Below are 27,318 nucleotides of genomic sequence, written 5' to 3'. Positions count from 1 at the left end.
ATGCACAGAATGGAACGTGGTACAAATGAGAGATACACCCAGAGAGGACTGAACCAGGTGGAGTGAGGCAGACTCACCCCTCAAGGTGTTTCCTTTGATCCAAGTGCATGTTAGCACCGTGGGGGGTCTGGTTCAGGCCAATCTGCATGAGAAGAACACAAGAGTGAGGCACACGCCACCGTTCCGGATTGTTAAAGACGCTGCCTGTCCTCTCCTCCTTTCTCTGGGTTTGTTTTGAAAACAGAGCTACCTCCTGTCTCCAATTGGCTGGGTGTTGGGGTGGCTGGGGGGGCTGGGGGGGGGTGTGTCCACTCCTTCAGCTATACAGCATGCCCCATGATTTAAAGCGCCTCTTGTAGGCATTTCCCAGGAACGACGACCTCCAGCTCCCAGATGCTATCTCCCTGGGAGGGAGTCAGTGGCTGAGCTGTGCATAAGTGGGGAGGCACTTCTTGCCAGGACTCAGAGAAGACAGCAGCGCTGCGGACGGCACATTGCAAAGGTAGGAAATGTGGGAGATGTGCAGTATTAACTGAGCGGCGAAGATCCTGTGTGGTAACTCAGAATGTTATGGTCTCTCAGTTCTTTGCAGAGCTCTCTCTCTGCATATGGGGAATGAGATCAGTGCCCTTGACAACGCATGGGGCTCTTGATGTGTCCTGCAGCCTGCAGGGATGCATTTTAGCATTTCTCTCAGGCTGGGTTATGGGGCTTTGGTGAACTATCCAGCTGCGGTGTCCAGTTTCCAACAGAGAGCTGGAGTCAGAAATGCTTCTTTTTTTCTCTGTGCACTTTTATACTTTGCTTATGAGTGCAGGAAATACTCCGAGCGTATCTTACAGGATTTTTATGGTCGGAGGCTGCTGTGGAAATCCTCTCCGCTGATGGCTGTGTTTCCTCTTGATGAAAAGCTGGGAGTAGGAGTGCTTTCCACAGTTCAGCCAGTTTTGGAAGTCCAGTGAGACACACAGAACACCAGTGAGGTACCTCGGTGAACCACACATGACCTGTGCATGAACGTGTTCCTTCAGGAGGAATGAAATGCTTCCTTTCACATATGCTAATGTTGGATTCATATATTGTGGCATTTGCAGCTTGGCCGTGCTGCCTCTGGAATGCATTGTGTGGCCACTAATAGGTTTTTGCCTGCTTACATCATGACATGCCTTAGCTCTGAAAGCAATCCATGACACGTCTGCTAAGGAAACAAACCCCGGTGTCCGCAGTGTGTAACGGGCTGCCTCGTTGCACAGCTATTGCGTTATGCCAAGGGTGCAGCTTGACTGCGGCGACTCAGCTGCATGCGGGAGGCGGGGGAGGCGGGGACTCGCGCTCTTGGTGGACAGGGGCTGTGGGATTGCTCTGGTGCCAGCTTTCCAAGAAGGTCCCACCTAGCCCTCAGGTCCTTTGTGTTGCTCAAAAGGACACTGTCGCAAGGATGGAGGGTCACAATGGGAGAGGTCATTGTTCTGTTTGCCCATCCAAATATTGACTTTTAAATTTGTTCTTTGTATGGAGAAACTGAAAAAAAAAAAAACAAAAAAACAGGGGCCCGACTTTCCTAGATGTAGTGAAAAAGAGAGAGAGAGAGGCAGACAGAGGAAGAGCGTGAGGTGCTGAGAACAGTAAGGTGAAGAGAGAGATGGATGGAGCAAGAAAGAGCAGGTCTCTCCCCCTGCTCTTTGGCTCTGGAGAAGCTCCCCAGAGCAGTCTCTACAGGACAGGGAGTGGAATCACTTTCTGGAACAGATGCATCCTGTTGGAAAGCTAGTAAAAATAATGAATTCACAATGTATCGTGAACCTTAGAAACAGAGCTGTGGTCTGTGGAGGGACCCCCAAAAAAGCCGAGTTGCTCCTAACACTTGAACAAGATACCTTCAGGTTATATTTTCAAATCTTTAACTATCACATTTCCTGCTCTATGTGTGGTGTTTGAACACTGTGAGAGATTTAGACACACATTCCTGTTCTGGTGCTCTATGGTTAGTGATAATGGTGGTGTGTAGAACTCTATTCCATGTGCAGGTACAGTACTGCAGAAGCAGATGCTATATCAGCAATAAAGCAGCAGAAGGAGTCTCACTTCATATTCTTACTGACCAGAGTCTGCAGCCAAACTGCAGATGTGATGTGTTATCAACAGATCTGCTGCATATTGTCACTTAGGGGTGCTGATACCACTTTTTAACTTTTCAGAAACAGCAAATGTTTCAGACACCCAAACTGTTAAGTCTTTTTTACTTAAAACTGACTTTATACTACGATTCTGAAGAAAGATTCCCAGTACACAATTCAGCCTATTTAGTATAAGGACAAGTACTGTATAAGTACAGAGATAAAGATCAACGTTTCCAACATTTACATTTATTTATTTAGCCACTTTTTTCAGCTCCAGCATTGCTCTTCCAAAGCAATATACAATGTTAAGTTACGGACAATAATTTACAGTACAGTAATGATTAACAATGAATGTAATTTATACTGGAGCAATTTAAGGGCAAGTACCTTGCTTAAGGGTACTACAGCAGGTTGGTTTGAACCTGGAACCTTTGAGGGCAGGGTAGGAGCTATAGCCATTGTGCCACCTGCTGGCTCAGAGACATTTAGTGGCTATTCCAGGATGCTAGATGTCCAGAAGAATCTTTCTCGGAGAAATGCTGTTCAGATGATAACTGGAACGTTAAAGCGTTAATGGGTACTAAAAGCCCAAGTGTTTTCTTCTAAACCAGAACTTACACAAAAACTGCGTGGAAGTCATTTATAGTATATACTAACATTTATATTATTGCCTTACATTGTAGTTGTAGATGGATAGATTTTTATTTTTCTGTTTAATATTGACAGAAAATGTTTTGACTTTCGTTAAGAATAATGTTGTTACATCTCAGTAGGCTAGACTATTTTGAACATGACTCTTGTTTTGCTCGGACACCCCTAGCATGTCAGAGCTGCCGAGTGCCAATGCACTACATTTTCACGGAACATCAGAGACAGATAAAGTGTGACAGATAGCGTCAGGCCACATTCCACTCCTATTTTCGGTATTGTTTGTTGTCCTCCCCCCAGCCCATAATCACACGTTTCGATCAAACCCGGCAAACCATGTGAGGGGGTTCTAACGAGATCCCTGTCTGACAGATGTGAGATACCAACATGAACCAGTCTTTCATTGATGCTGGTGGGATTGTGGGTAATCGTAGTTCTACAGCAATGGGAACTTTGCTGACCTTGACCCCGAATTGATTCAGATCAGAGCTTAGAAAACCAACAATGAGTACATGTTGTTGTGCACAACCCACACATCAGATCTGCAGAACATCCCACATGTTATTTAAACATCCCTAATCGTCTGTCTACCAGATTAATGGCCTCAGCCAGGCTGGCATTTGTTTGGATCTTGAGTTTTCTTTCATCCTACACAAAGTTCCTCAAGGGAGAGATATTCTGTGCACAGGTCATGTGAAACAGACACATTCCTGATGAAAGACCTTAAAGGACCTTGTTTATTCCTCTAACTTTTTAAAAGCTTTGTCTTGAGGAAATTCTTTACCTGCGCTAACACCCAGAGCTTCCCATCATCATTCACCCATCTATTCCAGAGCAATGTGACACACACATTTACAAACTAAGGGCAGTTTGTCACCAAACCCTTAAAACACATGTCTTTGGAAAGAAGTCAGAGGACATGGAGGAAACCCCCACAAACATGGTGAGAACATACTGTACAATCTCCACATGCTCAGCTAGATTTGAACCCCCATCTGAAACCACAGCCCAAATCCTGTGAGGCACTAGTGCTATCAGACATGCCACCGTATTTCACCATGTGCTACTCTAACTCGAGCAAAACCATGCTTTCTAGTTCTGGTGACCAGCAATTTGTGCTGTTTGTGCCTGGGGTTTGATAAAATGAATAAATTGCCACCTTTAATAATGTCTGTGGGTTACATGTCCTTTAAGTGTTCCAGAGAAGTGTTTCCAGATGCTTTTGAGAAATAACAAGTATGTAGCTTCGCGCCCTGTGTTGCTGGGTTAGGCTCCGGTTCGCTGCGACCCCGCTTGAGATAAGTGGTTTCAGAAAGTGTGTGTGTGTGTGTGTGTGTGTGTGTGTGTGTGTGTGTGTGCGCCTTAGCTCATTTTGGTTAATTTGCACCAATCCAACAAAAACAATACAAATTAGTATGAATAATTATGGTTATTGTTAGCCCTTGGAAAGTCAAATAAATCAAGTAATTGCTTATAATTTGTATGTAATGCAGTATGATCTCATCAGCCTGCACTGCACCTGAAACAATTCAGACAAACATCTCAATTTTGCTGTAATTGCATTTTGCTGGAGTACATTTGTTGTTTTACTGGTCTATATCATTTTGAATGACAGGGAAGACACACACACACACACACACACACACACACACACACACACACATTTTCAGAACCACTTGTCCCATATGGGGTCACGGGGAACTGGAGCCTACCCAGCAACACAGGGCGTAAGGCCAGAGGGGACACACCCAGGACGGGACGCCAGTCCATCGCAAGGCATCCCAAGCGGGACTTGAACCCCAGACCCACCCGAGAGCAGGACCCGGTCCAACCCACTGCACCACCGCACCCCCTCAGGGAAGATATAATGGAAATGAATCAGTGATTTATTGCTTTTATATTTCCGAATCACCTTTCTAAAACCCATCGTCAATGCTGCAAAGTGGTTTCTGTCACAGGTTAGATGAGGACCAGTTGTGCTGTCATCTTCAGTGCCACACACTTTTCACTCGAGGGAAAAAGGCTGTGAATGCCTTCTTTGCGGGGGTGTGAGGAAGATGTAAGTTTATAAAACTGAACAGCTTGTCACCTGCTTGAGAAAAGACAGTCCTTTCAATGTTTAAAGAGAAACAACTCAGTGAGAGAATGTTAACTCAGCAAAATCAGAAGTAAAATACCGATTAACCATTTGACAGCTAAAGATAAAATAACTGCTGTAACAGCTTCTAATGCAACTCTGAATTCAGTTCCAGAAACAGAAGCCATCTCTTTTAGCTCTTTAAAACAAAGGAAAAGCCGGATAGAAACTCCCAAGCTCTGACACTTCCTGTTGTTGGCCTCCGACCCTCAAATCACCAAAGCAGACGGTTCTTTAAAGATGGACCTGCTAGCTTCTCTCATTTCCAGCTGTTCATAACTCAACTTATACATGTATAAGAGCTTGCAGTTTACATTTCTACATAATGCATGGTGGCACAGCAGGTAGCCCAGCTGCCTTATGGCACCTTCAATTCAATTTATTTCAATTTATTTTTATCGAACAGCATATACTTACTGCATTGTACTATGTTATCCGGTTCTTGCTGATTTTTTTGGAGGGCATTTAATATTTTACAGTACAGTGCACTACAGTTAATATTTTCCAAGTTTAAAAAACGCTGCTGCAGGTGAAAGTGAAAGGGACTCAATGTTTGACTCACAGGGGATTCATTAGGCAGCGGGACTGTGAAGCAGATAAAGATTAAAAACTTTCCTAAAAGGCTAGAGCTGAATTTCTCACCTCTTGATCTTTATTGCCACTGCTGACTGCTGAGATGGATTCGCTGTTATTCCAGCAGACATGAGCTTACTCTGCTATGGACCCCCAGACACAGGTCAGTAGACACTGGCGGTCTGTGCTCAGTACTGTTTTCTCAAGGTCTGTGAGGTTTGAAACTCTGTGGCAGAGCATGTGTGCATTTATAGAAACAGCTACAACCCATCTGGTGCGGTTTATAATTAGTAAATTTTAAACAAACCATTGTTTTTGGCCATGTATTTTTCATGAGGTGAATGTCCTGGGATAGTGGCTGCACACTGGCGCTTTAGTGAAAGAAAATGCTGGATTTTCCTTCATAGTTGTGACAATTACTGGACTGATCCACACTTGAAAATGCATTCAGTTATAACTTCAAAATAAAGAGTCCTGCAGCAAATGCAAATTTCAAATCCTTTGTGAGTAAAGCAGTCAAGATATCAGTTGGTTTTAAACAGGAACATTTCTCTTTTTGTCACACTCACAGTGCCAGTATGTGTTTCTCCACCACACTATGTGTATCAGTGTTTACTTTCCTAGGAAGAATTATGAGGTACTTAGCTGTGATGAAGAATAGAATACATTATCCTTCTAATAACTGTGCGTGTGTGAGAGAGAGAGAGAGAGAGAGAGAGAGAGAGCGAGAGAGAGAGCGAGAGAGAGACCCCAGTGTGGTCATGCTCCATTTGAGAAAGTGCCAGAGGAGCCTTTGTTTAGATCCGTGTTCCCAGCATGGTTCGTTCTCACTCCGGACCTTTGGGTACGTGCTGAGAAACTACACTAACAACCCTTGTGACACATGCACATTTTCTGTGTCCTCAGTTCACCTTGGAAACAACAGGAATAATGATCAAAATGGGTTTTTCTTCCTCTGAGGAAAGATGTGCCGTGAAAATGATGACAAAGACATATTGCAGACTACAGAGCAGAAAAGTTATGTTGATGTTCCAAGATGAATTCCTCTCACATGATGCTTGGATAATGTTCTGCCTCATGAAGACCTGTGGCCCTGGGCTTGTCTAGATGAACTGGGGCCATATTACAGCCATGTCAGAACCTGCATTTGAGACTGTTGAACATTTCATCTCCAGCAGGGCACTTCTGGGGCCTGTTTGCGACACAGTAGGCACTGTTTGTTTCAGTATCCAGCTTGCAATGCTCTCTGTGGCTGTGGGTGCTGCAACTACTTCTTGTTGAGTTAAAGAGGAAGAGCTCAAGAGAGAATGACAGCGAGAGTGAAACCCTACAGCAGCTGTGTTTATATCAGCCATCGTCAGGCCAGCACGAAACACCCATGGGACTGTGCAAATAAAAGCAGATGAGATATTGCTTCAACATAAAATGGCTCCTCATTGTTAAGGTTCCAGCTCCGTTTGTTGCTTGTTTTATTGGTATCCTCAATGAAATACCTTTGGCACTTTGAAAGGCATCGTGGGTGCACAAAATGTGGAAAGAGGCTGGCTCCATGATCCCTGTAGCCCTTTTCCCATGTCCTTCCACAAAGTATGTTGCTAGAGCATTACAATGTCCAAAGGAACTTGTAGTACATTTGAACCCAACCAAACCATATAAATCTTTGTTTTGTAATTGACAGCAATTATATTGAGCTTCCAGTTCACACACTGTGTGTATAGACTATTACATGCATTTGTGTGTCCCATCACTATGAGAAAGGAAATACTCCTTAAGGAGAAAATAGCCTGTTATTTTTGTTGTGTATGCTAGGTGTTTACTTTGGAAACAAAATGGGTCCTTTCCAAGTGGTCTATTAAACAAACAATCTTGCTTCTGCCTGGAACTATAACCTTGTTTAACAGTTAACACTGGCCACAGGAAGGAATTTTGCTTGATGCTTATACAGTAGTTGAGTTGGAGATGAATAATAATGATAGAAAATAATTTAATTACAGTTGCCTATACATTCACTTTTACAGCACATTCGGACATGCCAGCCTGCCAGACTTTTTTAGCTTTAGAAGCCACAGAAGTAACAAAAACTGAAGTACTTACAGCGCACTGGAAGAAATTAAGAAAAGGTGCTCATTTGGATCTTAAAACTACTCACCCTTCTCAGCCTTATTTCATCACACCCTTTCAAAAGCTGTGAAAAGTCACTTGTGCAGCAGAAATAGTTACATACCTGCAGTGTACAATAACATATTTATTTAAAGTAATCAAAGTCATTTTCCAACACTACTTACTCAGCGACTGCTGAATCTTCTGAATACTTGTGAACTGAATCCCACAAATCTCTGGGCAGGTTCAGGATGTCTTTAAAAATCTATTACAAGAGAGAAGCAATATTATTCATGCCTCTCCAATTTACTATATACTGCCTGGAAATCAGATGGTTGTTTTTGCCATTAAAAGAATACCAGAAAACATTCATCAACCCCAGCACTGGACAGTGTGCCTAAAATGAAAGAGTCAGGGTGGTTAAGCAAATGCAGTGCTCCACCAGTAAAAAAAAAGTGCAGTACTGTGACATTCACTCCCTTGGAGTAGAGCAAGCCCTGACTTGTCCAAATAAGTTAAGATTCCCTCACAACTTATCAATGTATGTTTTGTTGAGTTTCTGTTTCAAGGAATGTATGGAATGTACCAAAATATAATGGTAAATAAAATGTACGACTCACACGTACCACCAGCACACGGAGAAGTGGAAACCATTACTGATAACACTGGATTTGTGGGAAAGTTCAAGCATGAACTTCAGCCAAAGTGAAACTCATATATATGGAAAACAAGAGGTAGGCACTACCTTGTTAATAATCCAGTGTGATAAGTCATTGTGCGATTGACGGCAACGTGTTACTAATTACCTCATGAATAAAGGGACTCACAAAGAGCTCACTATGATTAGTTAGAATGGACATGTACAGAAAAACAACAAAATAATGGGACTGCAGATGGTTTGGAGCAAGGCCATTGTCTAGATCATCGGGATAAAGGCTTATTGTTCTTTCCATAAGATCTGAGCTGTATCGTACCGGACCAGAACTCCTTACGTTGCTTAGTACCAATTTTATGAGGAGTCAAAATTCTTTTCATTGTCTTCTGTTGATCACTCTGCTTTGAATTTTATGGTCTCACAGCACTGCAATTGAACAGATAGAACACCTTCGCATAGATTAGGTTCTCCTTCCTTGTGAGCATGTTATTAAACAAGTTAACTTTTCACTCATTAGTCCTGTTTGAACTAAACTGGTTCTACAGACACAAGCTTGTTCACCAGTGATATTTCAGACTTTCTTCTGTTTACTCTGTTTACTCCTGTTGATGATTCAGCCTCACATCTGGAAGTTTAGCAAAGCATATAGTCAGCATCATATGTGTCCACTGCACTGCACTGCACATGAAGGAAACTATTTCCATAAACCCTTTCATGCAGTGGCAACAGAATTATCATCTTATTGCACATTTCGAGGAAATGCAATTCTAAGTAGTATCCCTGTTAAGGGCAGGGCAGAAACAATCATGGCACCTCACCCGCATTCATTTCAGTGTGTCCTATTTCTAGCACAGAAGCAAAATTAAGTAATCACCTCTCAATACATGTTGAGTATTTGTAAAAGCAATTACAAAGTAAAATTTATCTGTGACTGGACCAAAGGCAATCAGCCAAAACATTCAGATTTCACAGTTGAAACCTCCCACAGATGAATCAGAATATAGGCAGTAGCGGTAAGGTCACTGTAATATTAAAATCTAGGAATAAAAGAGTGTGGTGGTATGGCAGGTTTGGCCGGTGCCCCCCGGGTCTGCTTGGGATGCCTTGTGGTGGGCTAGCGTCCCATCCTGGGTGTGTCCCCTTGCACCCTGTGTTGCCGGGTAGGCTCTGGCTTGCCACAACCCTGCTTGAGACAAGCAGTTGTTGACATTGGTTGGTTGGTTAGTAATAAAAATAAATGCAAAATAGAATTATGTTGTTGGAGAGGCAGGGTGCGGTGGTGCAGCAGGTTTGGTCGGGAGCCTGCTCTCCGGTGGGTCAGGGGTTCGAGTCCTGCTGGGGGTGCCCTGCAACGGACTAGGGTCCTGCTCTGGGTGTGTCCTCTCCCCCTCCAGCCTTGCGCCCTGCGTTGCTGGGTTAGGCTCCGGCTTGCCGCAACCCCGCTTGGGACAAGTGGTTTGAGTCAATGTGTGTGTGTATTTATGTTGTTCCATACGTAGCCTATCTGAAACTTCCTATGTGGGTATGTCATATGTAGTACATTATTCAACAGTTCTACTGTAAAGCCTCTCCTGGGATTTTAATCAGAGAAAACACACACATTGGCTGAAACCACTTCACGATGAACCTTCAGGTTATAAATTAATATACCTATTTTATTAGAATCTTCCCTCTACTGCTACCAATTATGCACTGCTTATTCTAGTTTGGCGGCATGGTGGCACAGCGAGTAGCGCTGCTGTCTCACAGTGCCTGGGTGGTGTGAGAGAATGTGGGTTTGATCCCTGCTCAGTCTGTGTGGAGTTTGCATGTTTTCCCCGTGTCTGTGTGGGTTTCCTCCAGGTGCTCTGGTTTCCTCCCACAGTCCAAAGACATGCTGTTCAGGTTCCCCCATAGTGTGTGAGTGACAGAAAGAGTGTGTTCCACTGATGTATGGATGAGAGACCCAGTGTAAATAGTGTATCTAGCAGTGTAAGTCACCTTGGTGAATAAGGTGTGTGGGCTAGTAACACTACATAGTATCCATTGTAAGTTGCTTTGGAGAAAAGCATCTGCTAAGTGAATAAATGTAAATGGTTATTTGTTTCATTTCTAAGGTGGAAATGGTTAAGTTTCAACTTGGAAAAAACATGAGGATCAGATAAATAATTACTGTATGTTTCCAAAACTGCAAGCCATAAATATAGGAAGAAGGATAAACTAATCTTTCACTATAATACAGTTCCCTGACAGAGACTCTGTGTTCAAGAGAAATACAGCATTTTTATCTGCATTACTGTTAGGAAAAGAGAGGAACTCTGCAAACAAACCAAGTATGGATTCACTTATTACAGTGATTGCAGTCATTTTCAAAATAATCTCTGAATCAGCTTCATTACACCAGGTCATTAGCAGAAGCGCAGTGTGATGCAAACTAATTAGTGAGCCAGTAGGACATGAACAGCAGTAAATGTAAAGAGGCCCTCTCAGTGATTTACTGACACAGCAGAGAAAGGAAAACATCCTTAACATTTTACTATTTGGTTTTGCAGGACCTGAATGCAGCCATAGGCCTTTAGAGACCTTAATTGTATTCTAGGAATCTGCATGTAATAGGAGAGATCTTATTGCCTAAGTCTATGTAAAGCAGGGTAAAAGATTCTCCATGCTGAATATGCTATAAATCAGCATGAGAACTGCAAGGCAGAATTGCCTCTTTCACAAAGAATGAGCAGTATATACAAGGTATTGTGTAATTTCAAACATCCTTGTCTGACATTGTATACCTTCTCTAAGCTATAGATAAAAAGCAACACCTTGGGCTATTAAAGCACTTTAGATGGCACACAGTGGAGATTTTCTGTAGAGCCATAACTCGTGCTATGCTTATCATGGATTGTACTGAAAGTTCATGGCAAAGACAGGCAGTCATTCAGCCCAGTGTTTTATACAAAACATACAGATATTTTCTGCTACCCTTCAAGTAGAAATGTGCCTGGTTGTTGATTTTGACAGCTTGATGAATGGGCTCCGTTTCACTTCATATGGACCAGGCTTTTATACATTTAAGTACAGGGCTGTGTGTTGCATAGGCAGCTTGGAGATTGCAGCTCATAATATTTCGTACAAAATTCTAGGCCTTTCTTTTCATTCCTGGAAACTTTTTGAGAGCAGGGGTTAGGGCCAGTCAAATTATTATTTGTCACTCACCTGTCTACCTGTGCTTCTGAGCTGGTGTCTTCGGCATCATGGGCTTGTTCAGTTGCCTCAACAAGTACTCTCAAAACCCTTCTTCCTTTTTTCTGAGACAGGGCATTTCACTGCTCTTCTGAACCTTCCAAAGTAATACACATGAAAGAACATCTTTTAAGAAGTCAGAGAACACAAAACAATGGGGGGTGCAGTGGCACAGCAGGTTTGGCCAGTGCCTGCTGTATGGTGGTTCTGGGGTTCAAGTCCTGCTTGGGGTGCCCTGTGGCAGACCGGCATCCTGTCCTGAGTGCATCCCCCCGCCCTGCACTGCCGGGATAGGCTCCAGCTCGCTGCAACCCTGCCTGGAACAAGCAGCCATAGACCTTGGTTGGCTAGAACACAAAACAAATAATCAAACTATTTCTCTAAAAGGAGTTACAGTCTTGTAGAAGGGCACACTGACTAATGATTTACCGGTCTGACAATGAGAAGATACATGTATGACAACACTGTCACGGTTTCCCTACAAGACTCTTTTGAATGTCCCATTGGAATGCCAAGGCCCAAAAATGAAGCAGGCTGTTCCACAAGGTTGAGTATGGAGCTGGAATGTTTATGTGCAGCAAAGCATGTCAGACAGAGTGGTAAGCAGTTTAACTGGTACAACACATGTTCTGCTGCTCTTTTTAGAGTATGGTCTGCAGTGGAATTTATCTCTGTTATTTACATTTATTTATTAGATGACACTTTTCTCTAAAGCAGCTTACAACATTAAGGTACTTCCACTGACTTACCCATTTAGAATACTGGGTAGTTTTTGCTGGAGCAATTCAGCATAAGTACCTTGGTGAAAGGTACTACAGCAGGATCTGAAATTTAAACTTGGGTCCTTCAAGTGGAAGGTGCAAGCTTGAACCACTACGCCACCTGCTGCTGTGTTCCTGTGTGACACCAGCTATGAGATGTCGCACATGATATAAACATATCTGAATGATCCGGCTCCTACCTCTCATCCTCTGGCTCATTTCAAGGTGACTTGAAGGACAATTTAATGCAAAAAGATGCTGAGCCAAAGCTGATTCCAAACTTCATATTATAAATTAATAGTACTGACAGTACTGTCAATGATTATATTGTTGCTGACAAGGATTTCTTTATTCATTCAGTATTCCTTTTTTGCTTTTACCATAGCTGTAAAAAATGTTTGGCATGTTGATGGTGTAAATGAAAAGGGGAGCAAGTAAAATGTCTGTTTTGGAGGACGATAACAGCTCATAAGTCCTGTTTACAGCTGTTAATTATTGACTGGTTTGGCAGTAATGATGAAACTGCTCACACTCACTGTTAGAGGTGTCTGTGGATGTGCCTTATTGCCATGGAAAATACTGAGAAAACAACAAACAGGCTTTCTCTGTTCCCCAGAAAATCAAAACTGTGATTTCATTTACATAGAATTCCTGAGCTATGAATGGCCCAGTTGTACTACTGAGACTTGGGCATTCATCGCTATATTTCTCTGTCAATACACGGAGAAGCTGAACTACTGTCAGTGCAATGCAGTGCTTTTTTGTTTTTCCTTTTGCTGCGACGGCTGAAGGGAAAGGGGGCGCTGTGTTCAGATAGTGAAACTAAATCTGCGCCGCTACCACGGACAAATGGTGAGTTAATTCTTCTTTTCTACGGTATATTGACCAGGCTGCTTAGGACAAAAGTTTTTCTATCTGCGCAATCAAAGTGTCGCACTGAGCTCAGCAAGGCTTACGCAGAGAAGGTTTCCTTAGTGGTCAGTTTGTGTGTGTGAATGCATGTGTTTACCTGCTGCTCTTAGATGGCTGTAGATCTGAAAGCAGGGGCATATACAAGATTGCAGTGTCTTTCCTTGAAGCCTTGTTCTTTTGGCATGGGGGCACAGTGGGTAATGCTGGTGTCTCACAGCTACTGGGCTGTGCATTTGGATGTGAGTTAGGATCTTCCTCGGTCTTCAGGATTTGGCATGTTCTCTCTGTATTCATGTGGGCTTTCTCGGGATACTCTGGTTACCTCCAACAGTGTAAAGATGTGTATCCAGTAGACTGGTAAATCTAAAATTGTCTATTGTGTGTCTATACGTGTGTCACGTTGCTCTGGTGTATTGATGGGTGAATGATTGTACGGAGTTAAGTGCAGTGTGTTTACCATTGTTGAGTAAAGGTGTCAGCTCAATACTAGCTAATAATAATTGTATGCTGCTTTAGACAAAAGCATCTGCTAGATGAATAAATGCAATTTCATGGGATTTTGCATTGAGAGGCACACGCAACATTGTTGTAAATTTGGTGCTGGTGACAAAGGGTCCAAAATCAGGTAAAGTCTACATCTAATATGACATACTTGCAGCTACATGAACATGATTAAATTAAATACATTACCCATGCCAAAAATTTATTTCTGTTGTGTCTGTTAGGTTATGGTTTTTTTTCTGGATAGATTTTTCCCAGGGCCTCATAATAATGCACCATTCTGAGGCATTACTCTCTCTGTATTCTGTAGTTTTATTAAATTTGCCCTGACCACACTCTGACCACATTAAAGTGACTGATTTCTATGAAGCATGAACAATCTTGAGCAGTGTAAGCTTTACAGTGAGTGTTCATGCAAGACTCACTTAGGACACGGTTCATGTACCATGGCAGTCCTATCGTCAAGTGCAATTATTAACCCCCACCACAGCCCAATATCCCATTATTTATCACAGGCACCTCACCTTACAAATGATATTCTTTCAGCGGTTTCTTCATATAATCAGTCATTTCTTCATATGATGTTCCCTAACCACAACTGCAAAATCACTACCAGACATCACACTGAGGCCTCAACACAGTAACGGGCACAATACCACAGTAACAGGCCTACCTTGTAGAGACCATAAGTGTTTACACAGTTTTCTCTGAAGAATTTCCTCTCCAATACCTGCTGTGCAACACAAACTGCTCATAGCGGTATGATACAAATATTATCATGTAATATAAAGCACAGTATATTTCACAGATCATTTACTAAAAAGAATAGTTTGTTACTTATAAATGAAGCATGGCAATATGATGCAAATGACTGATGTAGGAAAAACTATGTAGTTGTACAGTGGGTCATTATTAAGGTCATTTAAAATAAATTAAACACAGGACAGTATTACAGTGGATGTAATATTTGCTTGCTTAGCAGTTGCCAATTGTTTGAAAGCAATGTCAGACCTGGACATGAGAGGAATGCATTTTTACTTCTGCATCGATTGTACCACCATTTGAGAAACAGCTCCAGCTCCTCTGTCACCCCCCCCGACCATGATAACATCTACATCCAGTCTTGCACCAAAGCCAAGAAATTTGTGTCAGCAGATTTAATCACTGAATTTTGTTTTTCTTGAAAAGCTTGGAAAAAAATATATTTATTCCTTATTATTTGACATATTGCTCAATAAATAACTTTGGCATTGAAATGTCAGCCATAGAAAATTACTAGGTAATTTATTACCCACTCTTTATTGTCCAATAAGATCTAGGCTGTTAACGTCTACAGTAATGCTCTGCTAAATTTACGGCGCTCCCCTAGAAGACATAAATGAACCAACCAGTGTCTTCAATAATTAAAAAGAAATGAAGGAAATGTCAGTGAGTGAAAAATTTAAGAGCTTGTTTACTGTTTTGCATATGAGTAATACGTGAAAAGTACAATCCTAAGCAGAATTTGTATAATATTTTTGTTCTGGTCGTATGGACACAAGTGAAACAGTTAAACATTTAGTATATTGCCTTGGGTATAAATGCCCTAATTTAAGGCACATTCGATGTCACAGTTTTAAAAATACATATTTGTATATGTAAGCAGAATTTTACAACTGCAGGGAATACTTGATATTCATGAACTCCATACCGTAGCTGGAAAAATACAATACTGAGCTATTGTATTTACTGCTGTAGTTGATGCAGTGTGTAACATTAAAATCTTCTAACTACTCCTTAGTTTTGCAAACTCAAAAGAAAGTATGATTAAACTTTTGTGCCTTCCTATTTAACCTTTCTGCTTTTATCTAACTTCTGAATATCTTTTAATTTCGATCTTACTTTCAGGTTGCAAAAATTGTCTGCAGCAGGAGATGGAGAAAGAAAACTGTAAGATATCTTTACATTTTGTTGCCTAAACATAGCCTTAGAAAAGATGAATTGAAAACTTGTTAACTGAGAAGTTTAGTAAGAAAGTGAAGAATGTAAAATTTTAAGAACCCTGCACAATAACACAGTAACATAATTATTACATTATCTATAAAATATACTCATTCCCTGTTATTCAGTCTACCGATATTTAATTTTTCACTTTTCTGGTCTGTGTTTATTGATATCACCTATTTTTAATTGGTCTGGATTTTTATTGATCTGGTTTGAGGCCTTGGGTCCTGCCCAGCAGCACTCTGCCCAATATGATAAAATGTGACAGCATTTGAAAATTCTGCAAAGTGGCTGTATAAGAGTGCTGTGAGACACACCACATTGTGGCAAGCACATACTCTTTCCATCCATTATAGTTTAATTTTCTGATTTGATTTTCTAAATAATCAAATGAAAAGAAATTTCATTATTCTTACCTATGCTAAATGTAAACTAAAAACTCTCAGGAAGAATGGTGAGGAAGTTTTTTATGTATAGTCCCATGTTTGCTACAACAATCATACATGATTCAAAAGCTTCAGGGGTAGTTGAAAAATTAAAAATAGCTTAATGGACATGTACTTGATTTGAAAAAGCTTCTTGAACATGAACAAAAATAGCTTCATGGACACATGACTGCTTCAACAATCTTTACAGACCAATTTTTTTTTTTTTAAAAAAGATTATCTTCCAGGACCAATTCACAAAAACTGAAACGATGTTGGTCTGATTCATTATAATTTAATGTGCTATTCTTCCTTTTCCTGATGATATCAAAATTATTTAGGGAGGCTTTTGGGTGAACTTGGGATGGGGAATTTTTCCTCATAATAAATAATGGAATAAATAATTTCATCTGATTATTTGAGAACTGGTCCATTTTTAAAAATGGATTATGACCGAATAACAGGGTAAGTGTATTTTAAAAAAATGGTTTTGTAATGGTTTAATTTCTCACCAAATAAGAAAAATAATTGTATCCAGTTGTATTTTTGTACAGTAGTAACAACTGTTGTGCTTCCTCTGTTTCAGCAAATGGCATCTCACCAAAATTCTCTCAGGCTGCCAGTCAGCAGAAGCCACTGCCCTACTCTGTGGAAACTCCTTATGGGTTCCACTTGGACCTAGATTTTCTTAAGTATGTAAATGATATAGAGCAAGGCAACACTATTAAAAGAGTTCCCATACAGAGGAGAAAAAAGGGCCCCAAATTCAGCACCCTACCTCGTAACTTCAGCCTCCCAGCTCACACCTTCCGGTCGGCCTCCCAGACTGATGTGTGGGCTTTGCCAGTCACTTTTGGTCCTTCATCGAAGACCCAATCCATGAATGCCCAGCAAATCTTTGGTTTTCAGGCTTGTGAAAGTGGATTTGTGGGTTCCCACAGGCCATCAGGGACTGGGCACACTTCAACAAAGGCTGTGAAGGATGCCAGTATCAAAGCTTTTGATGAGCAGCCCCTGGCCTCTAATTTCAGGCCACAACTCCTGAGAGCTGCCAGCATGCCTGCCACCATCCTTCAGAGGAAGAACTCTGAACTGGATGATGAAAAGCTTCAGGGTGCCAAGGAAATAAGTGAGGAAGATGAGAACTCTGAAAATGTTTTTTGTTCCAGCAATGAGGAAGACAGGAGCACTGCGCACAAGGTCAACAGCAATCTGGAGCAGCAGCTGACAGCAGCTTTGCAGAGGATCAGAGACCTTGAGGAGCAAGTCCAAACTATTCCTAAACTGAAAGCCCAGATTCGCACACTAAAGGAGGAAAAAGAACAGTATCATTTCAGAAATTCTCAAAGGGCACAGCAGGTAGACCCTGTAGATCTTCAGAGGGCTGATTCGAGCCAACTGGGTTCAGATAGTCGAGAGACGTCCAGCACTGCAGACACAGGTGCAGAACAACCAGCTTTGCATTTAACTTTTGAGGAAAATACCCAACAAACTAACACTCAGCAGGAGGCACCGAGAGAACTTGACGTACCACTGGAAAGTACACTGACACAGAAATCAAAGCAGATGGAAGAAGAAGTGAAAAACTTGTTAGTATTAGACCAGCAAAAGGAAGCAACGCAACATTCTCCCCTCCAAAATGTGAATGAAGGTGTGAAAAAGGGAAATGTACCATTCAAGTCAGTGCTAATTAGCAGTGACCACACACCTGTCGGTATAGGAGCACTGCAGGCAAAATTCATGGCTCTTGAAAAGAAATATGTTGAATCCAGTATGGAACTGGACAGAGTCAATGCTCTACTTAGCAAACAAATGTTGGAGAACAAGCTGATGGAAGAACAGCTGAAGCAGAATGTTGGTAAAACACTGGAGAAACAGGAAGCAGATCAGGAAATTTGCATCTCAGCAGAACCAAGACTATCTCCTGACCATGACAATACATATAAAACAGTAGTAAACACGTGCTGTGAACAGAAGACTTTGATTGACAAGGGTGTCTCAGTTGATGAGGAGCTTCGGTCAGCTAGTACACACTTCAACCCTAACAGACAGCTGAAAGACCTGACCAGCACCAGCACTCAGACAGATGACCCCAAACCTGGAGAGAAAGAGGTGAACGTCCCAGATACTGATAAGCTCGTGGATAATGTGGATGTCACGTCCAACACTGCTGCTGGTACTGATAGCAGGGAGGACAAGGGAGCAGTGATGAGGCCAGTATATAGTGGATCTCAGCATAACATGAATCCAGAATGTGTGAAAGAAACAGGAAGGGAAGTTGGACATCAGAGCCAGTGTGATGGGAGGCATTTAGAGGAGGAGACCTGTTCCTGGGGAGAAATGGATTCTGCAGCCATCAGTCACCTTGTGGCTCAGATAGAGGACCTTCTACAAAAACAGTGGGACTGCCTTAGTGGTGGAACCCCAGAGAGCAGTGCTCAAATGAGCTCCATCCAGGCCCAGCTGATGAACACACTCCACACACTCTCCTCGATTTGCTTGATCCCGGGGAAGAAATCAAGGGATACGCAGAAAGCAGGTACCTCTTTTCACAGTGTACCCTGAAAAATGAAATAATACTAATATATATATATATATATATATATATATATATATATATATATATGTGTGTGTGTGTGTGTGTGTGTGTGTGTGTGTATATAGGTATATATATATGAAAATGATCAATGCGCCCCACCCACTTTTAGCTGATTATTATTATCGTCTTACTTTAAGCACCGCTGTTCTGACTGCACATGTTGCATTATCAGTCGTGAATGACCTACATTAAACCTTATTAATTCATTAGAGTATGAAATTCCAGCAGTAAAACACACTCTCTCACAAAAAATAAATACTGTAGCATCTTTGTAACCTTAGACAAATAATAATTTTTACTTATATATATTTTATATTTTATTATGGGGGGTGCAGTGGCATAGTGGGCTTGGCCGGGTCCTGCTCTCTGGCGGGTCTGGGGTTCAAGTCCGCTTGGGGTGCCTTATGAAGGACTGGCGTCCCGTCCTGGGTGTGTCCCCTCTCCCTCCAGCCTTACGTCCTGTGTTGCCGAGTTAGGCTCAGGTTCGCTTAGGCCAGTGTGTGTATTATTGGGATCATGATCATTATTATTATCACCACTTTGGTCATTTAATTCTGAATATCTTTAATTTATTTCATGCTCTCTATCTGGGTTTTGAAGTCTTAAACTTACAGCAAAAAAAGATTAAACAAAGAAAAAAGTGACTGGTAATCACACAAGAATTTTTTTCTATGTTTTTATCACAGGGAACAGTAATATGTGCCTTTCCTCACTGCCGAGTATTTCACGATTAAAGTCCTGTCTTCCGCCAGTGCATTACTTCAGCAGAAAATCACCGCCATCCATTTTGGTTATTAGATTTAAGATACACTCTGTCAGCTTTTCTGCAGTGTTTAAAAGGAAGTGCTCAAGTGACTTTAGAAACACTGGCAAAAGATATCTACTAGGGAGCAGGTGGGCAATCCATCCTGCACCGGGCACCCTGAAGCAGAACCTTAAATGGACACAATAGTCATCATTATCATGACCAGTACTCTGTTATTTTAGCCATAATCTCTGGCTTCTTTGGCTCAGCTCTGAAATCCATCATGAAGAAGAATGCCACTGCAGAGCATTCAGCGAGCAGAACGGCCAAGAAGAACCTCAAGTTTGTTGGTGTGAATGGAGGGTAAGAGCATGTGCTAAATCTGCATGTTTACACCCACTGCTTTTTCATTCATGTGTTACCTTGTCGTCTTACTTGGCACCTGATTTTTGTCTACTCTGAGTTGAATTGAGTTGGCAGTTCACCCATTGGCATGTGAACCTTCAACGTTTTTAAATTGTACAGCAAAAAAACAATCTGTTAATGCGTTGCGTTCAGTGTTGTTAGAAAACTTTGGTAATTATGTGTGTTAGAGGAAGCTCTGTATTTCATAATGGGAAAATAATAATGATTTAGAGGAAAATGCTGGCACCTCACAGACACACAGCATGATATTTATTAAAGTCAAACTGTGAAAATACTTTCAAAAGAAAGATTCACATTTTTCAATATTTTTCAGCACAGTTTGTCATCGGGAACTGTCTACCTCACAGCTCGACAACTGTTGAGTGACAGTGCAAGCTTGTCAAAATCTTAGCTCTGCTGTAAAAAATCAATATGCTGTCAGCTGAGATGGTATAGTTTCATAGTGTAAAAAAACCTGCAAATGTGTTGCTGGGTGCCAAAGCAATTGCAATATCCTATAATTATGTGGGGTTTTCCCTGCAGTTTGCTGGCTCAGGAATCTGCTGGAATGGAGTAGCTGTCCATGACAGTGTTGTTAATGTGTTGTGCGATGCGGGAGAAGCACTTTAAGCATTTTAAAGTGCTCGTTGTATTTCTTCTGCTCAGTTTGAACGGCTCCTCATACATATGTACACAAAATAGGGCAATCAATACAAAATCAAGGCATTAATGGTTTAAAGAACACACACACACACGCATGGACACACACATCGATCAGTGCGAAAACTTTATACTGATTTCGACTCATTGAAAGAACGGGTTTCAATGGGAAAATTTTAGTGGTTTTAGCTTTTTTTTCAATGATTCTAACTTTTTTTACCTTGTGGCAATACTGTCAGAAGATCTTTTTTAAAGGTTTGTGGTCCTTTTGGGGGGGGGGGGGGGGGGGGGGGGGACAAATACACAACTAAAACTATTTGTTGTCTTAACACCTCACTGCCTGCCAGGTTGCAGCACATTCCTGTGCTTTGCCTTTGGGCTCTGAAACAGGCATTCCGCTGTATTGACTAACATGAAAAACAGTAGTTGAATGCCTGAGCGAATGGGTACAAAAAACACTACGTTTTTTTGCTTTTACATGTGTCCATGTTAACAGTACAAAACACGGTTTATGGTTCAACAGTTTAACACCTTCACCAGAAGTCACTAAATGGGCTCAAGCCTCATTGTTTGGCTTTCAGTACAAGCGTGCACAACATATCTTGACATCTGGACTCTTTGAGCAGTTCCATTCCTCACACAAGGGAATGTGCTCACATGTATATTGCCACATGGTCTTCTACAGCTGAGGCTCTGGAAACACCCAAGTAAAGGGCCATCCCACGTTTCACTCAGCCTCACTGTGACCCCCCCTAATTTATGCTCTTGTATTTTTATTTAATCAGACTGTGCATGAATTTTCACAGTAAGCTAACACCAACGAGGAAACACTTACCTCAATACCTGCTGTCTCTTTGTCCAGCTACGAGACGACATCCAGTGAGGACTCCAGTGAGGAAGAGAACATGGAGGCTGATATCTCCAGGCCCGAGAAGCAGAAGAAAGGTGATGGCGATGGCGATGGCGATGGCGATCAGGAAGAGCTAGCCAATGAGACAGTGGAATCCCAGAGGATAACCATGGAATCCCCAGCAGAGCAACCTGACCGGTGAGGGAACCGAAATGTGCTGAAGGCATTTTCGTCAGGCGGTTGATGGACAGCTGTGCTCCAACAGCAGCAGAGCACAGAGGATACATTGGCTGAATGACAGCTATGCTGCTATGTTAATAAAATTGAAAAGGATGCTTTTAATCTCCAGACCATGCTTCCATAACAATCATTTTTCTTCAGCGACTTATAACATTTACGGTTGCCTTCTCTGTTCAAAACAATGACAGCATAAATGTGTACAGTAGATATTTTCATATATAGAGAAGTAGATAAGTTGTCTGGTTGATAATATGTCTGTTATAATTGGGAAGCTTCAGGTTTGATTATTGAACGGCGATGTACAGGATCCTAGAGGTGCAGCTCTAAACAGTTTTATCGTCACGTCTCAGTAGAAACTTACTGTGTTAACAGTGCCCTTTATTTCTTTCACCATGCATTTTCAATGACTGTCTCAGAATCAGAACAATGCCATTGTTTGTATATCCAAGAATACTGCTGTTCTGTAACATGGCGGCTTTTCGGAATGTACTTAGGAAAATGGTAGGTGAGGAATTCATGGCAGCCTGTCATCTCCTTAAAGACCGCTTGGCAGAAGTGGAGTCCCCCGACCAAGAAATGGTATATTCCATTATGTAATTACAGTGAATTGATATAGATAATTTCTCAAGGCTGAAATAACACATTATTTTATTTTGCTTATGTTAAAAACAGTGACAGTGGTTGCACTTGGACTAGCTTGAACTATTACTGAAATCACCAATTCAACGAAAGCTACAAGTTCAATATTGCATTGTGCCTTTAAACACATTCATGTCTGTTATGCATGGGACACTTGCACAGAACAGAACCCAGAGCAGCACTGGTGCTAGTCTGTGAGCATGCTCAGTTTAGTGCTGCCCTCTGCTGCCCCCTAGAGGCAGGCTCTGTCTTCGTTGTACCAGAAGTGGTTCCTCATCACCAGCCGGGGGGAGTCACAACCCGACATTGTTGCCCTGCACCTTAGCCGGATGGGGGCGGCAACCACACCCGACTTCCTCCGCTTTGTTGTCAACCTGGCTGATGGCAACGGCAATACGGCGTTGCACTACAGCGCATCGCACGCCAACTTCCACGTTGTCAAACTGCTGCTGGACACAGGTACGGCACAGATGGTGGGACAAATCTAAACCGTACAGGATCATACAGAATCATCAGACTATGCAGCCTCCCTCCTCTCAGTCTTATTCATCTGGGGCAAATGCAGGCTCACAGAGTAGTTTGCATTTTACCCCATTTACAATACTTACAATTTAGAGAAGGATTCTCAGTTGTGATCCTCCAGTACACGTCCCTTTCTGGTACTAGTTAACCTCGCCAGCCAATCAGGTACTGTTTGCACGGATGGAGGAAATAAGTACAGAATCCTCCCGGGAGGATGATGAGTGAGCGACTGAGTCAAGCAATTACTGAAGCAAATCTGTAAATTAAATGGTTTTCACTGATAAGGTACACACACACACACACACATTTTCAGAACCGCTTGTCCCATACGGGGTCGCGGGGAACCGGAGACTACCCGGCAACACAGGGCGTAAGGCCAGAGGGGGAGGGGACACACCCAGGACGGGACTGATAAGGTAATATAAGCTAAAAGAGTCCTCCTTTCCTTGGATCCCACAGCCTTTCAGGACCAAGTTACCTCTTCCCTGAGGCAATGCAGTAAAGACTGTAAAAAGGCTTTTGTTAGTTATGTCTATTGATGTTGGCATAATTTACAGTTTCCCCCTAATTTCAATGCTATGCAAGTATTCTTTTGAATATTGATGAGAACCCTGCTTCTCACATTAATTTAGATCTCTAATGGACCTTTTCCAGATCTGTGTGAGGTAGATCACCAGAACAAGGCTGGCTACACCGCCATCATGCTGGCCTCCCTGGCAGCGACCGAGTCTGCTGAGGACATGGGTGTAGCCAGGCAGCTAATGAAGAGGGGCCATGTGGATGCCCGAGCCAGCCAGGTTGTCAATCCCCAAGACTTCTTAAGCACAAGGTTGTGATGAAGAGAAAAACAGCTGACACAGATTGATAACTGAAATACATCCCAGATTGGTCATTAGCAGTATATACACACACACATTTTCAGAACCGCCTGTCCCATACGGGGTCACGGGGAACCGGAGCCAACCCGGCAACTCAGGGTGTAGGGCCGGAGGGGGAGGGGACACACCCAGGACGGGATGCCAGTCCGTCGCAAGGCACCCCAAGTGGGACTCGAACCCCAGACCCACCGGAGAGCAGGACTGTGGTCCAACCCACTGCGCCACTGCGCCACCGCACCCCCTACCCATTATGTTACTGTATAATTTTGGTGCTTTACTGTGCTGTGTTTCTGCTGCTGGTCACTGGTACATTTTGATAGATTGGGGTTGAACAGAGTGACATAGTGACCATCATTTATTTGAGTGTGACCACTACACATTGAGTGGAACTGAGTGGAAGCCCATCAGTGAGCTTGTCGGAGTGACTGCAATCATAACTGGAGCGACTGATGTGTTGACCTGTGGGGTCGAGGAAATAATGACCGGTCTGCTGCATTGTTTTCTTCTGTTTACCCCATGTCCTTCCATCGCTATTTAGAGTAGGTAAGGCCTACAGCTCCACAGCGCTTTGAGTCTGAGATACATCACCTTGCCTCTGTAATAAGAGATGCACTGCATGTCTTGTCATTGTTGGTTCCCCAGCTTATAGTGTAAGAAATATCTACTGGCTCCTATATACTTACATTTATTCATTGGGCTGATGCTTTTCTCCAAAGCAGCTAACAATGTTAAGATACTTACAATTTTTTACCCATTTGTACAGCTAGGTATTTTTTACCAGAGCAATTTAGGGTAAGGAGATTCAAACATGTGACCTCAGGGTCTAAAGGCAGCAGCTCTAAGCACTATGCTACAAGCTGTCCCTATATACTAGAATAGCACAAGTCATCTGCCAATGATGTTTGTAGGTGACATTTGTGCTTACAGAGGGCAAGGCAAGGGTTCATTGGAGAAGCAATAAAAACACGAGTTAATTCATACAAATTAGTCCAAATTGTGATGTGTGAGTAATAGAGAGAGTGTGCTCCACTGATGTATGGATGAGTGACCCATTGTAAGTATGTATCTAGCAGTGTAAGTCACCTTGGTGAATGAGGTGTATGGGCTGATAGTAACACTACATAGAGTTCAATAGAAGTCGCTTTGGAGAAAAGTGTCTGCTAAATAAATAAATGTAATGTAAATATATGAGGAAAACCAAAATAATGGAATGCTCTGTTTCTGTCTTGTTGCCTGTACTGGTCTTTCCCCAGTATTAAACTTATCTCGATTCCTCCGCTGTTCCTGCGTTCACCAGGCAGGACAGACAGCGCTGATGCTGGCAGCGAGTCATGGCCGTACAGCCATGGTGCATCTCCTGCTGGACTGCGGAGCCAACCCCAATGTGCAGGACCACAGCGGCTCCACAGCACTCATGTGTGCCTGTGAGCATGGACACAGTGACATTGTCCGCCTGCTGCTGGACCACCCCGACTGCGACCCTGGCCTGACCGACGCAGTGAGTCACACGCGCACACACATACACGTCAGGCAGAACAGAAAGCAACATTGCAGTTAAGGAACGAAAAGGTTGTCCAGATTGATGGGAACACCTTCATGTACCTTTGAACCTGAATTTCTCCAGAAAAATATCCAGATTATAAAATGGATAGAACTGCAAAGTGCCCAGACAAAACACACGGTCATGGGAAGCTGGAGCCTAATCCAGCAGCACAGGGCTGGAGGAGGAGAGGACACACCCTTTTATTTCATAACTAATATTTATTTGCTACAGCTTCAGGGCTTCAGATGCCAGACATTGTAAAGGACTAACTCAACTGACCTTGCTAAAGAACCTCTCCTGGGGGCAACTAGCCACTTTCATCTTAAAAATCCATTTAATGAACTATAATCCTCCTTAAAACCCTTCAGCAGACCTAATTTCCTTTGCTCTTTTCACAGTTAACTTTTGCCATTTAAATGGCACTTTCTCTTCTTGACACTTCCCTTTCAATCTCTTCAAGATGCCACCTTCTGGATTAAACTATAAAAACTCATCTTGGTAAAAGAATTCCCCAAAGCTCACACATGAACATAAACTCAGCTCTAATTCACACAATCGTTATAGTGATTTGTCCAGTGTTTTTGCTCCTTGCCTGCGGAGCTGCGGTCATGTGTTTTCTCTTCTCACTCCTCCAGGAAGGACGCAGCGCTCTCTCTGTGGCCACTACGGCCGCCCACTTGGAGATAGTTGACCTTCTGGAGACCCACGCAGATGCTGGGGCTTCTGACACAGGTGGGGGCCTCTGAACAGTCACCCCCTTTCGGCCATGTCGGGGTGACAAAGACCCCGTTGATCAGACATCCAGCACTGTGGTGCAGCCACTGCGAACTTTACAAAAAGAAAAAACTTCACATATTTTTGGACATTCCCTCCAAGTGATTTGCATCTGGCCTGTCAATCAAACAAGACCCTCATAGACAGAACAAATCCAGTGATGTGTCCTATCACATGACGTCTACCAGAACTCCAGCAGGATTGCTCACAAAGCTATTTCTACATGGTAGCACTAATAATTTCACTTAAGCACAATGTTTGTCTCTTTGTCAACAGGTTATTTATTGTAATATTGATATACTCAATGTAATTATAGTAATTATACACACACACACACACACACACACACACGTATTATACCCCATAGAATGCAACAGTGCACTGTATATGCAAAATGACTGCTTACTCACTATTCTTTGAGTACTTATGTCATAGGTCACCAGTACAAGGCCACCTCTGAGCCTCAGATGGGACTTGTGCAACTGATCAACACACTGGAACTCCTTCAAAACAGATCGCTTCAAACAAGAGTCAAATGCTATGTACCTGTGTTTCAGCTTTTGTGTTACTTGTACAATCATGTAGAGGAGGACTTTTTACTCGTCTCTGACAGTATAGATTCAGGACACATACGTGTGACCTTATCTTTGTCCCTGTTCAGCCTTGCAGGTTTCCATTCCAATTTTTGGCAATGAGGAAAAAATGACAGGACAGGAATTTAGAGATCTGCCAGTCAGGTGTCCTTCATCCCCTGCCCTGGGCATTTTGATGGTTAGAGATAAACATGGGGATGTCTATTTACCATCAAGGACCTCCAGTGTGCTTGTTTTATACAGCACTCTGCAACACACTGTAGAGGAGATATAAGCAATACAAACAGACTATCAACAGAGCCCATATGTAAAAAGAAGGCCCCTTTTCTATAGGAGTAAAAAAGCCCAGAGGTGTTGATGGCTATGCTGCTACCAGACATTGGCCACTCATTTACTTGGTCATCCTGAGATGTAGGCCAGTAGGTTTAAAATTTGCAGTCTGTCTTCTCTGAGCTCCTAAGAAAGAATCAGCAAGTCATATTAACCCTCAAAGGCTGACCACCGCTAATTTCAGCACAGACAGAGGAGTTTACTCGGAAAGGGATCTCCCAAAGAGAAAAAAGAAGACAGATCAGTTACAACTAAACATATCTGAATAACAGGTTCGGAGTCTAAACTAGATCACTGTTTCAGGAACCAAGAGGTGTGCTTTCGCCATAAGAAAAATCATCTGTTTGAGATCAAGTGTGTTTTCAAACGCACATACATGCAGACATGAGTTAATGAACATTTGATTTACATCATTTATAAACAGGCTCAAACTGTATAGAGTATACAAATACACAGCGCTTCCTTTTGTAATAACTTTAATATAAAAACATTAAATGTAAAAAATTTAT

The 27,318-nt window shown here is 42.3% G+C and overlaps 1 protein-coding gene across 2 annotated transcripts; it reads left to right on the top strand.

Annotated features, from left to right (window-relative positions):
* The first annotated feature begins 388 nt into the window (after positions 1-388).
* Positions 389-27,318, top strand: LOC108934998 (KN motif and ankyrin repeat domain-containing protein 4-like). Of its 2 annotated transcripts, none has more exons than XM_018753246.2 (10): positions 389-502; positions 15,511-15,552; positions 16,618-18,570; positions 19,645-19,738; positions 21,303-21,488; positions 22,025-22,109; positions 22,406-22,628; positions 23,346-23,488; positions 24,867-25,067; positions 25,748-27,318. In XM_018753246.2, exons 2-10 carry the CDS (start codon positions 15,537-15,539, stop codon positions 25,856-25,858), a joined length of 3,012 nt encoding a protein of 1,003 aa, XP_018608762.2. In that variant the 5' UTR covers positions 389-502; positions 15,511-15,536; the 3' UTR covers positions 25,859-27,318. The 2 variants fall into 2 exon arrangements, with proteins under 2 accessions (XP_018608762.2, XP_029105835.1); XM_029250002.1 differs by lacking the exon at positions 389-502 and adding an exon at positions 12,852-13,062.

The sequence above is a fragment of the Scleropages formosus genome, chromosome 3 (assembly GCF_900964775.1).
Source record: "Scleropages formosus chromosome 3, fSclFor1.1, whole genome shotgun sequence".
Lineage (NCBI taxonomy): Eukaryota > Metazoa > Chordata > Actinopteri > Osteoglossiformes > Osteoglossidae > Scleropages > Scleropages formosus.
This window is presented reverse-complemented; position numbering and strand designations above follow the sequence as displayed.